Raw genomic sequence first — 17534 nt, forward strand, 5'->3', positions numbered from 1 at the left:
GCAGCAAATTGGTCAGGACCGGCCCTGGGAGGGTTTTATATCTCTTCGCTGGCCTGGGAGCGCCTTGGGATCCCCCAGTCAGAGCTGGTTGATGTGGCCAGGGAAAGGAAAGTTTGGGGCTCTCTGCTGGAACTGCTACCCCCGCGACCTGACCACGGATAATCGGGAGAAGATGGATGGATGGATGGGTACGGAGGAAAAGAGAAAGGGTTTTATTTTCTGACGCTGCGTGAGTTCCCTGACACACCGGGGACCCATATTTATGAATAAAAGACATCAAAAAGTGAATTTTGCACTTTTTAAATTAATACCTGAAATATTAATGCCAACATGAAGGGTATACTGCAGCCTAATGTACAGTTGTAGTGTTACATATTATTGCAGTATTTTTTTAATATTTAATCAACCTCATTTATATCAACAATTATATTATGATTCTGAACAAAAAGTGAAAAGTAAAACTCCCATGACAGGTAGGCTTTGTTGTACAGTTGTTGATGGAAAGTTAAAACAAATCATCACCGTAAAACAACAATACAGTACTCTGCAGCTATATATAGATTGATATGTATTGTAAGGTGCAAATCTAGGGTATCATACAGTAAATATTTATGATGTATTTATTGTTGATGCTTGTGAACATTTTCCTCTCCATCTGGTTGTGATTTGAAAATATGATTTGTGGTTTTAAAACTTTCTTTGTAGGAATTTTCTCTGTATCATTTTGTCATTTCTCTGTATTTCAGTCTCAATAATCATATCTCTAATTCGTACCAAGTCCAGTGGTTATGAAACCTACTACATCAACTGACTGTGTCACCCCAGTTGAAGAGGAGAGTAGATTTTGCTGAGCCGTTTTGAAGCAATGAGTGGTCTGACTCTAACCTAGGTCCAGATGACATGCAAGACATAATCAGGCCCTATTGATTTAGGCTACTTTGCATACATTTGGTAAATGACTTTGACTTGTAGAAATGAACTCCCTAAACTCGTTCATATAAGTGCTCATTTATGTAATTAGCTCTTAATAGCATGAGAACCCGGACCCATTTCTATTTTGGGGAAAATGAAGGGGAACATAATTTAGACTAAATAGATCACTTAGAATTTCTGACAAGTAACCCCCCCTAGTGTCAACTATCTGAAATGTGACATATATGTCACATTGGGCTTTAATGATAAAATAACTCTTATATATAACTTCATTACTGAGGATGATTTTTTGGTTTTAATTAGTTTGAACATTATTTGAATTGAAGAATAAAGAATATATTAACTAAATATAATTGAATCAGCTAAATTAACTGAGCAGATCATAATCATATTTTTAATTGTGATTAGAAATATATGTCACTTTGGGTTTACTGTGAAAGTTTAGGGTTAAAGTCCCGATGTGACACCAGTGTTACAGCGATGTTTGTCTCATTTGTTTCATATCAATTTGATCAATAAATGTTTCCACAACAGGTTAAATGTAATAAAGGACATGTTATGTAAGCATTTTAATTCTTAAATGGCTTGAATTTGATCTTTAGCAACAACAACAAAAAGCTTTTGAAATGCAGCTAGTTAGGTCACATGTGTTAGTCTGGCACATGGACATCTTGGACATGTTGTTATGGGAACACACAATCACATGACCTGGACCATGACCCACCAGACTGTTCAGTGTGTAAGGGACTTCATGAGATAAAATAAAGGCTAAAGCGGTACAAGGAACTTTCCAGAACATTTAAAGTTCATGTGACACCCGTGTCATGGTGGGTCCTTATGGGGTAATCAAATCCTTTTCATAAATCCCACTTTTCACTTATATTGATTCAACAAATTATGTTGAACAACCAGGCTGAGTCGGGCTCTAACTTCTCCCCATTTATGGCCATTTGCTCGAGGCCAATAAGATATTTTGTACGTACTGTAATCACTGTACTCAGTGCTGCTGTGACTCTTGTGAAATGTCACTGTCAGGCTTTCTTCTTCTGCCTGATTAACTTATCTCTAGTTCACCTCTGTTGTAATCCTGATCCGACAGCTGTAATATATCACTCTTAGGTTAAAGGTTAATCAACAATAAAAAAACATCAGTCTCTTGTTCAGCAAAGTTTATCAGAAGAATGTGTGCCTGAGTGTCCCAGTATACTTGAGGCATACCTTTGAACATATATGACAAAGCCTGAGCCCGAGAAATAAGTTAATGTAGTTTCAGCCAAATTATAATTAAATAAAAGTTATGAAGAACACTGTACAATTGGACACAGCATTTAGTCTGACCTTAGGCGTTAACTGTCTCATAGATAGACATCTTATGTATTTTGGTTGTATTCAGATATTTTCCTTTAGCAGAAGTACTTATACCACACTATAAAAATACAACATTACTATTTCCTGCAAAGTTAGTCACTGAAAATGCTGCAGAAGTAAACTAGATATAGAAATGATTAGGTATGAATAAAACATTTGAGACACTGAAATGTAATGCAGCCATTTTAACGTTATCTGATACAGCTGTAATATTTAAAATATAATTCAGTATGGCATGAAACGGCATAGAATAAGATCATATATAGGGTAAAAAAAATGTCAGCGAATGTCAGCTTTAAGACATTCGCTAATGTAGTGATAAAACTCCAAGTGCTGTAAAAAGAAGCAGGTGACTAAGGTTTAGATTCTGTGTGAATATGAATCATGTTGTTCAGCACTCAAGGGACAAAGGCTCACTTGCCTTCATGTATTTGTGAACGTTATAGTGTAACCTTTGTTAAAAAAAATCAGTAAAGAACTACAGAGGGTTCACTTCTTTTTTAACAATTAATTGACTTAAAGATAATGGTTTTGGAACATTACAAAATAAAAACAGGATAGCACACACAACTGAAATACAAATATTAAATAAGTAATCCCATTGCTTTTCTGAAATCAGTTTGTTTGTGAACTGCCCTTTGAGCACTTCAGACAAGCAATTAAAGTTGTCTTTTTGAAAATCAAGATATGTGACGAACATTAATATATGTTCACATTACTAGTTTGTGAAATGTTTTAACCTTTGGCCTGCCACACAGACTACTCAAACTTTGGAACCAGGGCAACACATTCGCAAGTCCTGGTAGTCACATCAGTGAGGTTGGAGGAGTATAAAAGCCAAGGGACAAAGGCATAAGAATTAGTCTTCACAGAAAGAGGAAGACTCTACAGGAGCTTTATACTAGCCAAACATGGGGAGTATCAAGCTCTGCCTTTTGCTGCTGCTGGGCACATCCACACTAGCCCGTAAGTATTGTGTTTTTATTTCAAAGATAATAGAAGTTAAGGATACAGTTTTACATTATTAATGTTGGTTTATTTGAGAGAAACATGTAGTGGCTTTTAACGGGTCATTCCCTTTAGGATGTTGCTGTTTTGACAATATTTCATAGCCTGTTTTGTACTCTGCTTTAATTTTATTCAAATCCTTCTCAAATTTGACGACAAGCTAAATTCAACGTTTAGAGCACGAATATAAATAATTAGAGCTTTATAATGATTTAAAATATTCTTAACTTTTCGAATGTCTTGAGTTGAACCTTCGTAGCAGTTTTTTAAATGTCATATAAACAATGTGTGCTTCCTTAACAGAGCAAGATGTGGGAAGTGTTGAAGAACAATCCCCTGTTTGCCCATGTGAGTTTCTTTTTCAATATCAAAATAGTTTTATTGATTATTATAAGATGTGATTTAACTTGGTAAATGCACAAAAAAAAGTGATTTGCCTCTTTGAATCCTATCGATAACATGTTAATAACCATTTGTCATGTATTCTTAGTTTTCAAGTATTTAAAGGCATATCAAATGTGTATTTCCTATAGAATGTCAAAGAGATGTTCAGTGTATTAAACTTTAACATGACAGAGATCTAACTGATGTTTTAAAACATTTCAGTGGCAAAACGATTCAAGAACTTCCGGCGTTTTGTGTACGACTATGAAGCTGAGACCTCTAACGGCGTGAACGGAGCTACTGACAACAAGAGCGGCCCCAAAGTCTCCTGCAAAGTATGTCATGACCATTACTGCTAGCTGTGACTCTAAAGTAGAAACAATAGTCCTAATGAAATGTTTAATTTGCTGCACAGGTTGAAGTTGAAGTGCCCCAGACCTGTAGCTTCATCCTGCGCACAACAGAGTGCTCTCTGAGCGAGATCTCTGGCGTGGACACAGAAGGAAACGCAGTGTATCGTCCTGCCGATGAAAATCAGGCTTTAGCATCTGCCATGGCCAAGTAAGTTGTTATGTGTCCAGCTAAAATGTAAAACTCATCTGTGTTATTTAGCTCTTAATCTGGGGCTGTATGATCAGAAAAGTGGCTAATGATAGGAAAACCAAAGAAAAGGGATGGGCTGAATGGCAGGTTGTCAATAATTATGTGTCCACGTTAACAGGAACGCTTTGAAGATTACAGTTGAAGGACACCTCCGTGTTCAACTCTACCCCGAGGATGACGAGCCTGTCAACATCCTGAACATCAAGAGAGGAATCGTCTCTGCTCTCATCGTGCCAGTAATGGAAGAGGAGAAGAACAAACAAATGGTAGCTCATCTTACTGTTTTACTGCCATATTTTTGTTTTGTTAGTATTTACATCAGTTTCCAATCAATTCAGGACAGGGTAGAGCTTGATCCTGATCATGTTGTAAGCTCATGCTAAGATAAAAAAATTGCATAATAGAGAAGATAAGCGGCGCCTGTCACAGGTGATAAAACCTCATGTAACATCATGTTCTCTCAATGACACTCTTCAACTGCAGGGCAAAGTCCTAGATAAGTTTATCTTGCCGCACCTGCTCTCATAATGGGGGCAATCTTTCAGATCAATTGATAATCAGATTCAAGGACCAACAAGCAACTTGGTGTTTTTGAATTGTTTCCTCAGTATTGATGATGCCTCTTGTAATTTTCAGGCCACCATTCATGGAATTTGCCCCACCAACTTCAGCGTCATCGCCACAGAGGATATCGCCACCGATGTGACTCTCAGCAGGGATCTGTCCCAATGTGACTTTTTCATTGCCCGCAGGCAGGTCACCAGTCCTCTGGCTCTCATCACAGGCATGGTAAGTGATTAAGTTACATTTTCATGGTATAAATCCACTTACAAAGCTAGTAAAATAAACACGAAGCTTTGAGATGCTACTTTCATATTATTTTCATTACTTTCCAACAGTCTGCTCTTGAGAATCTAACACAAATGTATTTGTCTCTTCACCATCAGAACTTCCCTCTGTCCAAGATGATTAGCAGCACCCAGACTTGCAACTACCACTTTGACAACCAGAAGAAGCACATGACCAGCGGAACCTGCACAGAGAAACACATCTTCCTGCCCCTTTCCTACCAGTACGTTTAAGAAAAATAATGCAGGAAACAATTGAGGAGTATCTTATTCACAAAATCTTATGGTATCAAAGTGAGTTTTTTCTAAAGGGGGTTGAGCGCCATGCTAACAAAAACATTCGACAAGTGATTTTTTTGTTTGTATCCCTTTTGTACATAGTTTAGGGAATTTCCTAATTTAATATATGCTTTAAACAGAGGCTCCGAATTGGTACACAAAGGCTCAGTGAATAGAAGTGAAAATGTATTGTAAAGTAAAGATAATTGTCAAACAGCAATATCTTGACTAGTTTTTATGGGATCAAAGAATGTAGTCATGATCCCATTGGCATCCAGGAATGAGTGAAACTGAGTAAGTGAACTAAGGGGGGTGGGCTCTTTTCTAAACTTAGTCTGATGGGAGGTCCATAGTCATACACTTAAAAAGTAATATTGGTATGTAAAATGAAGTGTAATAATTTTCTATTTATGACTAATTTGTTGAATTTGTCTCATCTTCCGCAAACAGGAATGAATATGGAATTTCTACTGTGGTGAAGCAGACTGTGACTCTGAGAGAGACCTCCAAGATCAATGACAGAATCTTTGAACGCGGTGAGTGCTACAAGAAAAATAAATAGAAAATGCTCAGTGCTTTAAATGCGTTACATTTGTTGCATGCATTTTCTCACATTTTCTTCTGTGATGACTCTTTACAGATGAGAACAAGTTTGTGGAGCTGGCCATGGATTTTGCTGACGATAAGTCCCCTGTGCAGACCAAGGATGCTGTCATTGCCACCATGCAGCAGCTGAACACCCTGTCACAGACAACTGATGGTGAGGAACGCGCCAGCCTCTTCCACAAGCTGGTGTCTGAGCTGCGTGGCCTGAAGGTCGACGTACTCGGATCTGCTACTGTTGAGATGATGGACATGTCCGCACCTCTGGCATGGCAAGCTTTGGCTCAGTGCGGCACCCCAGAGTGCACCAGCGCCATGCTGAAGGTTCTCAGGACCTTCGATGATGCTGCTCTTGAGGTTGATGCCAGTGTCTACGCCCTGGGACTGCTGCACAACCCCTCCTCTCTCATGGTGAAGGACATGCTGGCAATGGCTCAGTACAAGCAGAGCAAACCCATCATGTATGCTTTGAGCAATGCAGTGAGGAAGTAAGTAAACCTTTAGTTGTTTCTTTTTTTTAAGTCCTCTGCAATACTCTAGCAGTGAGTGGTGGTTTCTGTTGAAAATTAATGTCAAACTTTGTCTCTAGACTGTACAGGATTGAAGGTGTCACCCCCGAGATCTCTGCTGTCTCTGAGTTCATGTCCTCCCTGCTTGGCGCAGACTGCGCTGGGGATAAAGATCTGACCTTCCTGACCTTGAGGGTATGTACCCATCTTGTACACACAGGCCCCTTAAAAACTTAAAAAGGCACCATCCAGTTCCACGTTTTTTCTTACTATCTATACTATTCCATCCAGGTTGTTGGTAATATGGGAGATGCAATGGAGGCAGCCGACCCTGCAATTAAGAACACCCTGCTGAAGTGCATGAGACAGCCTGCAACGACACTGTCTGTGCAGCTGGCTGCCATCCAGGCTTTCAGACTTATGTCTCCTACTGATGAGGTAACTAACGCCCCCCTCCACAGATGAACACTTGCTTGAGTCCCAATTTTATAGTGTTATCGAGATTCCGCAATGACTAACACTGTTGTTTTTCTATCCAGATTCGCTCTAACCTCCAGAGGGTCAGCCAGTACCCCAAGGGTGCTGTGCAAAAGCGCCTGGCAGCTTACCTGATCCTGATGAGAAATCCCCAGGATACTGACATCGAGATAGTGAAGAAGCTGCTGAATCAGGAGCAGAACATGCAGATCAAGTCCTTTGTTACCTCCCACATTTACAATATCATTTCCTCCACTGATCCAGAGACCATGAAGTAAGAATGGAACACCTTTCAACTAACAGCACAATATATACTTTATTTAATGGAAATACTGTGGTCATGTAACAACCAAACTTCCTGAATTCAGCTGATATTTAATATTCTGTTTCATTATTTCTCCAGGCTTGGAAAGAGGATTGTGGATGCCCTGGAGGACACTGAAGTCGCCACACACAGTGACTACAGCACAAAGTCTCGCAACTACAAGCTGGGCATGGCCAATGAGAATATGCAGGCCGCCATTCAGGGCAACATGATCTTCGATCCCAGTAGCCAGTTGCCAAGAGAGGTGCTGCTGGAAACTACCCTGCAAGTTTTTGGTTTTGACATGGATCTTTGGGAGGTATGTAACACTGTAGGTCATAATAATCATCAATGTGTTGCTGTTTCAAATAGTTGTTTTACCCTTACTGGCAGAAAACTATAGAATAGGTGTATTATTACTATTTGGTCTGTTGGACATTTTAACAGTATACCAATCTGCCCCTTAAATATTATTCGTCCATGAGGCAGACTTAAACACACTAAACCCACACTGTTTCTGAACTAATCTTACTTTTTTTTAATAGATTGGCATGGAAGGAAAGGGCCTTGAGCCAACCATTGATGCTTTGTTTGGAAAGAACGGGTTCTTCCCTGACACATTTGGAAAGGTTATGTACTGGACTTTGGAAAAGATGCCACCAAAGATGAAACAGGAAATGGATAAATGGGTATCTCCCATGGACACAGAGGGGCGCAAGGTATATATTGTGTTTAATTTATATTTAACTTTAATGTATGCTTAACTCTATCAGTTAAGTTGTAATTTTTACTGATATCACCACATCTAATACAAATGTTCCCTCAGGTTCCCGAAAATCTTGTAAGAGAAATTGTTCGCAACTTCAACAAGCTGGTAAAGGATCTGCAGAGTCAAGAGTCCCCAGAGGCCATGGCCTACCTGAAGATTATGGGAGCTGAGCTTGGCTTCATCAAGGGCAGCGAACTGAAGTTTATTGCTGATAATGCACAAATGTATGCAGAGATTTTCCTGAAGAGCATTCCTTCCAAGGTACTGTTCTATACTCTTGTTGTTGTTGTTGTTGTTGTTGTTGTTGTTGTTGTTGTTATTGTTGTTGTTGTTGTCAACTTAATATAGTCTTTTTATTTTTCCACATCAAGATAGATTTCATGTTAACCATTTTTCTTTTTTTAAATCAGGTTATGGCTAAACTGATGTCCAACACTGACAATGAGCTCTTTGCCCATTACATCTTCATGGACAACAAATTCATCATGCCAACAGCAGCCGGCATGCCTCTGACATTTGCTCTGTCTGGCACCTTCACTCCTGGAGCAAAGGGAGGCATTCGAATGGCTCCAAACATGGTACATTTTAAACCTACCCTTTATTGATGTTCTTCCTCAATTATGTTGTATTTTATATATATATCAATAACAATTGATGTTCTATTATATTATCAGTTTCATTTTACATTATTTCATGACTGTAATGTATTAAATCAAACATGTTGTTTATTTAACAGCAGGAGCTGTTGTTCAAGCCCTCTATTGGAGTTGAGTTTGTGACTCAGATGGGAGTCCATGTCCCTGAATTTGTTGTGTCCGCTGTTGAGATGCACACCAACATTTACCATGAAAGCACACTCAATGCCAAGATTACCATGGAGCAAGGCCAGGTCAAGCTTTCCATCCCCGCCCCACAGGGCACCACAAGGGTTTTGAGCATCAGGTAACAAAAACCATAAAGTACATAAATACATGTTATATTTCATAAATTAAAGAGTTTTAGAAGTAAATGGCAGCATTTATTTCTGCATTTTAAACAGCAATATTGGAAAATGGAAACTGATGTTTGTTGTTTTTTCTTTGAAATAGCAATAAAGTGATGATTGTGGGCGCTGGCCAGTCTGCAGTGATCCCCCACACAGAGGGTGAATCAAGCTGCAGACCTCTCTTCTCTGGAGTCAAATACTGCACCGAAACAATCCGTGCCACAACTGGTGATAAGACTGCTGTTCCTTACTTCCCCCTGAATGGAGAGACCAAGTAAGTTGTTCATTAAAAATATGTCAATTTCATATCATTTTAATATCTCCTCTGTAATTTACTCGTTTGTCAGTAAGAACATATATACTGTTTAGTAGAAGCAATCAGTCAGAAGTCTAATACACAATTACTTCTAGACCCACAGTACAACTTCATAGAAGTTGAGAGAGAGACTTAAACTTTGTTTTTATCACCCTAGGTTTGCTTTGGACATCAAGCCCTCTGACGAGGTCTCTGAGTACACAGCCACCATCGCCTACAAACTCCTCAGGGAAGGAGAGGAGGGTCTCCAGAAAATCGATTCTCTGACATTGGCTCTGAGAGCTGAGGGTATGATCATCTTTTTGGGGAAAAACCTTCATAATTATAAAAGTTTTTATGTGGCATTCTAACGTCCTTATTCATTTTATAGGTTTACATTAGTAATCAAGTTATACTTTTGGTTGCTATAGGTTCTCAGCCATCCGAGGCCACAGCCACTATGAAGTACAACAGGAACAAGAATGTCTTCACCACCCAGATCCAGGTACCTGACTTTGATGTTGAGGCCGGTGTTAAGATTGGCATGACTGACAGCATTGCCAAAGGCCAATCCATTGTCCTCGAGATCTCCAGCAAGAACGTGCCCCAGCTCTCTCTGATTGGCAGTGCCAAGTGAGTAAAACAAGCTAAAATATTTGCTTAACACATCTACATTTTAATATAACTCAGAGCTGAGTACTGTTACACTCGCATGTCAACAACAGCAAATGCATGTTTTTATATAGTGGTATTAACTGAATTGTTTTTGTTTTAAATAATCACAGGCTTCAGGCCATGACTGATGGCATGATGCAAGTTCAGTTGTTGGTCCCCTCACTGAAGACTGACGCTGCTATCACTGCTACCATGAGAAATGCTGATGTTCTAACCCTTGAGATCAAGAGTGATGTCAAGCTCCCAGAGACCTCCTCCATTCAGGCAGTCATATTCAAATATGGTATGTCTGTTTGAAAAAAATATTTTAAAATGTCTTTAAAGATAGATGTTAACAAAACAATGTCTCAAATGGAAACATAACATGTGAAATGGTTTGTATCTCAGGTGAAGACCAGGCTGAGGTTCAGCTCACTTCCAACATGAATGCAGATACTAAGATTCTGGTGCCTTACACTGAAGCCGTCCAGGCCTGGCTCAGGCAGCTTGCAGAGGATGTCATGGACCAGCAGGTTGTCAAGACCGACATGAAAGTGCGTCATGTCATCAACAAGGCAGTCGAGGTGAAACGAGTATAATAGTTACAACTATTTGAGCAGACCTTGTTCTAGTTCTTGTTCTAGACTAAAGCATCAAAACTGTGCTGCTTTTTTATCAGGCCAGTGATATCTGGATGAACAAGATCTCAGCTGATGTTCCCTATGTTGAGACTCTGAGGAACAAGATTGCAAATGTGGAAATGCCCTCCATGCCTGAAAATCTATTCATGAACCTGTAAGTAAACACCATATTTAATAGTATGAATGTATATACATTTTTGTAAATGTCCTTAAAAGTTTAATGTCTGTTTAAAGTTACATAATAATAAATGTTCCTCTCTAATAATTTCACCAGGGATAGTAACATCATATACAAGTTCAACCAGGAGCGTTTGGCCATCACTGTCCCCCTGCCTCTAGGAGGCAAATCATCTGAGGAGCTAAGGATACCTTCAATGGTCAACTCTCCACACATCTCCGTGCCTCAGCTGGAAATCGACTTTGCCTCACGGGAGATCCAAATCCCCACTTTTACCATCCCTCTTGAATATGACCTCAGCCTGCCTCTGATGGGCAAAATGGAAGCATTTGCCAAACTCAACAGCAACTATTATGACTGGGAAGCAACTGCATCTGCTGGTAACAACAGTGAAGAGACTCCTAGCTACATGGCCAAGTTCAGCGTCATGGCTGAAAGTCCAATCAAACTTCTCTCCTTCTCAACTGAGGGTAATTTAATATTTATTCATGCTTTAATTTGTAGTTTTTTTTACATTTTCAGTTCAATTCTATAGACACAACAACCCATTTGATGCTAATGAATGTTTTACTGTTTTATCTTTTTTTAAAGGAGCTGCAACAATCACTGACACAACAGAAGGCAATATGAAACTCAACATTGATGGTTCCCTGAAAACCATGCTCCTGGACACAGGTTTTAATGTGCTTGAAACCATTGCCGTCACAGAGAGAGTATTGTCAACAGGAAGGTATAACATTCATGCCACCTCTCCTGTGGGTCTGGACACATCTCTGACTATTACCACCCAGGTCACCATAGATTCCAACATACTCTCTGGAGATATCAACACAGACGGAAGCCTGACTGTTGGATCCATGGCTGCCAGCACCACTTATCTCCACACTTTCTCTGTTGAGCCAGCGAAGAAAGAAGCTAAACTGGAGAGTACACTGAGGGTGAACTCTGAAATCCTGAAGGTTGCCAACAAGATCAAGGCATCTTATGCAAACGAGGAACTTCTGATTGAGTCCAACACCAACATGAACACTGAACCAATCAAGCACACCACCAAAGTGAGCCTTAGCTACAAAGAGGTCAAGCTTACCATCCAGTCTGACTCTGTGACCAAGGCTGATGAGCGCATGGTTCGTAGCCAGATGGAGTTCTCTGCCTCTGATGGACAGGCCAGCCTCAGGATTGAGAATCAAGCTGATGACAGCGAGAACCGTGCCTACTCTTTGCTGACTGGGTCCCTGAACCCCACCGGCTTGGAGATCAATGCTGATGCATCCCTGAACATCTTCTCAAGCCTTGCCTCTCACAAGGCAACCTTGGCCCTGAACCAGAATGGCCTGACCACCAGCTGTACAACGACTGCTCAGTATAGCCCAATGACCTTCGAGAATGTTTTCCATGGTGGAGTTGACACATCTGGTGCTACCGTGTCTATCACCACCAAGGGAGCCATTAAAGATAACAAGGCAGAGCTCACTGTTGAAGGAAAGCTTGCAAGCAAAGAAGTGTATCTCAACTCCATCCTCAAGGGTGATCTCTTTGACATCAACACCCTGAACAGAGTGAACCTCAGACTGAATGAAGATGGCTTGATCATGTCCAACAAAATTGTTGGATCTCGCAATGAGATGAGGACCGAAAATATCCACTCACTGTCTCTCTCACTGGGATCTTTCACCCTCACCTCAAAGACTGACAACTTCCTTGACAACAGCAACTCATACATGCATGACATCACAGTTAACATGGAGCGTTTTACTGTTGCAGTTAATGTGAAAAATGACCTGAAGATCATGGAGATTAACTTGGTAAATGATGCCCATTTCAAGGCAGAGCCCTACAACCTGGAGCTGACTGGAACAATGAAGGGAGCGTTTTCAGAGGAAGAGCTGAAGCACACTTACGAAGTCAAGTTTGTCGATATGGTCCTCTCTGCAAAGTGCACTACAAATGGTAAACTCCTGCATTCTCAGATGACACATACCACTGATATGGAGGTTGCTGGTCAGACCGTGAAATTCGACAGCGTGGCTAATTTCAACTCACCAGCACTTCGTTTCGACAGTACAGTCAAAACTGTTGCTGAACCCTTCACTCTGAATATTGATGCCATTTTCAACTCGAATGGTGCAGCGTATCTTTATGGTGAGCAGAGCGGCGAAGTATACAGCAAATTCCTCCTGAAGGCTGAACCCCTGCTGTTCACACAATCATTTGAGTACAGAGCCTCAACCAGCCATAAACTGGAGGACAGACCCATTATCAACACCAACATGGACAACAAGTTCAACAGCATGCTGAGTTTCCAAGAGCAAAGTGTCAGCCTGAAGATGGTATCCTCCGTGGATGAGCACAGTTTTGATCAAGAAATTAATGCCTTTAACAACGCAGAGAGATTGGGTATTGAGATGTCAGGAGCTGTTTCAACCCCCCTCTTCAGTGAGGCCAATCAAGAGTACGCCATCTCTGGATTTGTGAAATACGACAAGAACAGTGACAGTCACTTCATCCAGATCCCATTCATTGAGCATCTGCCTGCAGTTATTGAAAATGTAAAGACCACAATGATGAGGATGATGGACCACAGCATTGAGATGCTGAATGACATCAACACCAAGTATGAGATCAGTGCCACAATCCAGAACAAAGTGTCAGAACTGAAGGATGTCATTGACAACTTTGACTTCAACCTTTTTATCCAAGACCTGACAAAGTTTATTAACTCAATCGAAAACTACATGTCCAACCTCACAGGCAAATTCCCAACTGACAAAGTCATGAATGTGATCAAATCAGTGAAAGACGCCATCATGGCTTGGATCAAGAAGCATAACATTGCTAACAACTTCAATATAATGTATGCCAAAGTAGAGGAGATCCTTTCTAGCTATGAGGTGGAGAAGATGATTGGGGCCATTATGGATGAGGTTGTTAAAATTATGAAGCAGTATCAGGTAAGGGAAAAGATCCAGTCTGCATTTGCTGCTATCAAGTCAATTGACATCAAGCCCTTGCTCGAAAAAGTTATGGCACCTGTTCAGGACCTTGTGAATGAACTGTATACCTTTAACTTCAAACAGCTGATTGATGACATGACAGACTATTTCATGAGGATGGTTCAGAAAATCAGATCTTTTGATTATGACACATTCACTGTGGAGTTGAAAGAGAAAGTGACAGATATGAGCAAGATTCCTTGTTTTGGAAAACTCTCCGGAGAGTTGAAAGTAAACATACCACAACTCAAACTTAAGACCTCTGCTGACTTTGAGAACACCACAATGACATCAGACACACCAGAGTTCAAAATCAACTTTAACTCACAGGCTACATCTACTTTGCAAATCCTCGACTACACCATCGATGCCAGTGCTCATTTGGCTGCGCCGAAGATGAGTCGCCTGTCTTTCTCTGAGAACATTAAACTCGATCAGTCATGTTTCTCACTTGACCACAAGGGATCAATGACTCTCTATGGCCTGTCAGCTCAAGCTTCTGCTGACACTACTGGAAAAGTGAACACTGAGGTCTTTGTTGCCGAGCTGGTCAACAATGCATTCTTTGCAATGGAAAATGGAGTTTCTGCCACTGTGGAGACTGTCTACAAACATGACCTCAAAGTGCCCCTCTACAGAAATTCCCTAATCATGATAAATCAAAAGAATGTCCTCCAGATTGAAGCTGGAACTGCCCGTCTGACCGTTACCAATGTGGCCAATGAAAAATGGTCAGCGCCAATTTTGGACATCGCAGATGAGATAAACCACAAGAGTGACATGGAGGTGGTCATGGATCTCCACACTTCCAAAATGACTTTCACTGGAGCAACAGATAGCATCTTTTTCAAACTGAATCAAAATGTGGATGCCGAAATCTGCATCTTCCGCCACATTATTATTAATTCCAAGTTTGAGACAGAAACACCTTTCATGAAGGGAAGCGTTGCAGAGGTCAAGTTCCAGGCTAATGCTGGAGACATGAAAATTGATTTAACTGCCTCTCACAGTGCTGAGCTGGCAGGAAAGGTCGAAGGAACTCTCTCAAACTCTGCACTTGCTTTGATCACACCTAGTGAGCTTATGTTTGACACAAAGAACAAGGGAAATGTCAAGGTTATCCTTCCATTGAAGCTGTCTGGAAAGATGGATCTCCAGAATGACATGTCTTTGACCCTGAACTCTGAAATGCAGCAGGCTAGCTGGAACGGTCTGGCTAGATTTAATCAGTACAAATACTCCCATTACTTCACCATGGATAATGGTGACAGTGAAATCAACATATTGTCCCAGATCAATGGAGAAGCAAATCTGGATATGCTAAAAGAGCCCATCACCATTCCAGAAATGACTGTGCCATTTATTGGTTTGACGACACCAAAAGTGGAAGACTACTCTCTGTGGGAAGACACTGGCCTGAGCAACCTCCTGATCACTACTCAGCAGACATTTGACATGAACTCCAAGCTGAAGTACATGAAGAACCCTGAGGTGATTACAATTGACATCAATGTGGAGCCACTCATCAATTTCATTAATAAGAATGTCAAGACTCTGCACAAGAAAGCGCTCATCCACAAAGATAAGGCTGCTGTTGTCCTGGTATCAACTTATGAAGAAGCCAAGGCAGAGTATGAAAAGTATAGCATTGATTTGCCCAAAATCATTACAATTCCTGCATACAAAGTTCCTGTGATTAATGTCGAGGTGTCCTCATTCACCATTCCCCTCCCCGACTCCAGTCTCATCACAATGCCTGCTCTGCATGTTCCATCTGCCCTCAGCAAGCTGACTCTTCCAAAAATCACTCTGCCCAAAATTCAGAACATTAGAATTCCAGTACTGGGGGATCTGACCTACGAGTGCTCCATGAAAACAGCAATGGTTACTCTCAAAACTGATGCCAGCATCCTTAACCAGGAAAGCATTCTCGTTAAATTTGATGCTTCTTCAACCTCTGAGTTTGAGATTCTGAATGGAAAGATTGAGGGCAACGCCAACCTGAACAAAGCTGGTGGAATTAAAATGACCTCTGTCCTGTCTGTGAAACATTTAATGTTTGAGGGAAACCATGAGAGCACTATCACCTTAAGCTATGAAAATGTGGATACTTCCATCACCAATTCAGCAAAGATCACTCTACCTGTCCTGACCATGGAAGTCTATCAGGAGATTACTGGAAATCCAGAGGAAGGCCTTGTTGTCTCTATGTCCACTCCATCTGCAGGACTTGTTGCACTTCAGATGCAGACTAAGCGCCCAGCTCAAATTAAAGCAAGAGTCTACGGTCGCTACCCGGTAAGATAACTTTTCCTTATTAATAACCTTTCATTGTGATTTCATTAAAAAACAGTATATTTATTTTTAGTAATATATTTAACCTTTTTTCCTTTTACCCCCAGTCCGAGCCAACAAACGACATTGATATCTTCGGTCTGAAGATGTCTGTGATGAACTCTGAGAAGCTGAACCTTCAGACAACCTGGAACATGGAGATGCCATATGAGATGGTGCTGGGCCTGAAGAAACAGGTGCCCGCAGTAATGGAATTGGTATCTGATCCTGCTGTCAACACATATAACACCATCTACAGACAAGCGAGAAGCCTTGAGGGTTCTTTTGAGCAGGCTAAAGATCAGGGTAAAGAGATGTTCAAGAGGGCAATTGACAACTTTGCAGCAGTAAACCCTTCTATTGTTATGACAACTGTCACAGATAAAACCATTTTGATCCTCCAAGAGTACCAAAAGAAAGTTGCAATTGTCCTTGATGCTGTTGTTAAATTCCTGAGAGAGACCAAGTTCCAGCTCCCTGGGTATGAACAGAGGCTGTCTGGGCTTGAGGCTTACCAGGAATTAAGTACTTTTATTGCTGATGTATCTGAGGAGGCTGTTCAAAGAGTTCCAGAGTATTTTTCCTCCATGTTTAAAGCAGTCCTTGATTATGTCCAAGCCATTGAGTTCACTCTTCCTGGCTCTAACCACGTTGTCATTGGTAGAGAAGTTCTTGATGACTTGTTTGTAGCTTTGAAGAAAATTCAGGACCAAGTTATTATCACTGTTAGGAAACTTGGGGAAATCCAGCTGGAAGATGTTATTAATAAATTATCTGGATTTGTGCAGTTTACCACTGAACAAAGTGAGAAGTTTCTGCAAACCCTTAAATCTCAAAACGTAGAAAAGCTCTTAAACTTTGTGTCTGAAGTATACGATGATGCCATCAACTCTCAGGTCCTGGCTGATGTTACCCGGCAGGTTGAAGAGGCCCGCAAAATTGTTGTAGAATATCTTCAAGCTGTGAAAGCTGAGCTCCAGAATATTTTGGCTGACATGTCTTTTGAACAGCTTCAAGCCGACATCCAGTCCTGGATTGACTTATTGGCAAAACGTGTGAACACTTTCCACAACAATGTCATTAAGACACTTAAGGAGAAAAGCCAAAGTATTGAACCATATGTGAGAGTAGGTGATAGACAGTTGGAGGTGAACATTCCTTTATCATTTTCCGCATAATTCAACCAACTGACCATGGCTAACCAGTATATATGTCAGTGTTTGTATTGACTGTATCTGTTGTGTAACCATAATGTTTATCTCCGTTTGGTTTTTCCAATTATTAATTTTGTTTGTTATTTCACAGTAGACTCCCAGTTGTTCTGGTCCTACCGTGCTCCCTTTGTGTCTTGTACTATTTAAAAAAAATA

At 40.7% G+C, this 17534-nt stretch overlaps 1 protein-coding gene across 1 annotated transcript; it reads left to right on the plus strand.

The window, feature by feature from the left end:
- The first annotated feature begins 3212 nt into the window (after window positions 1-3212).
- On the plus strand, window positions 3213-17534 carry LOC117440143 (apolipoprotein B-100-like). Its single transcript, XM_034076410.1, has 26 exons — window positions 3213-3267; window positions 3613-3657; window positions 3916-4028; window positions 4109-4254; window positions 4415-4562; window positions 4933-5085; window positions 5244-5368; window positions 5874-5959; window positions 6064-6514; window positions 6616-6730; window positions 6827-6973; window positions 7075-7286; window positions 7416-7635; window positions 7862-8035; window positions 8143-8346; window positions 8496-8663; window positions 8822-9027; window positions 9174-9344; window positions 9544-9674; window positions 9797-9998; window positions 10151-10323; window positions 10428-10603; window positions 10699-10814; window positions 10935-11308; window positions 11430-16129; window positions 16234-17534. Exons 1-26 carry the CDS (start codon window positions 3213-3215, stop codon window positions 17341-17343), a joined length of 9921 nt encoding a protein of 3306 aa, XP_033932301.1. The 3' UTR covers window positions 17344-17534.

Source organism: Pseudochaenichthys georgianus, chromosome 24 (genome assembly GCF_902827115.2).
Source record: "Pseudochaenichthys georgianus chromosome 24, fPseGeo1.2, whole genome shotgun sequence".
NCBI classification, from domain to species: Eukaryota; Metazoa; Chordata; class Actinopteri; order Perciformes; family Channichthyidae; genus Pseudochaenichthys; species Pseudochaenichthys georgianus.

Excerpts from the sequence above, each read along its gene's own strand:
- LOC117440143 (XM_034076410.1), top strand. The coding sequence starts at position 3,213 with ATGGGGAGTATCAAGCTCTGCCTTTTGCTGCTGCTGGGCACATCCACA. Across the intron at positions 3,268-3,612 it reads GGGCACATCCACACTAGCCC|AGCAAGATGTGGGAAGTGTT; the intron begins GTAAGTATTGTG and ends CTTCCTTAACAG. Across the intron at positions 4,255-4,414 it reads TTAGCATCTGCCATGGCCAA|GAACGCTTTGAAGATTACAG; the intron begins GTAAGTTGTTAT and ends CCACGTTAACAG.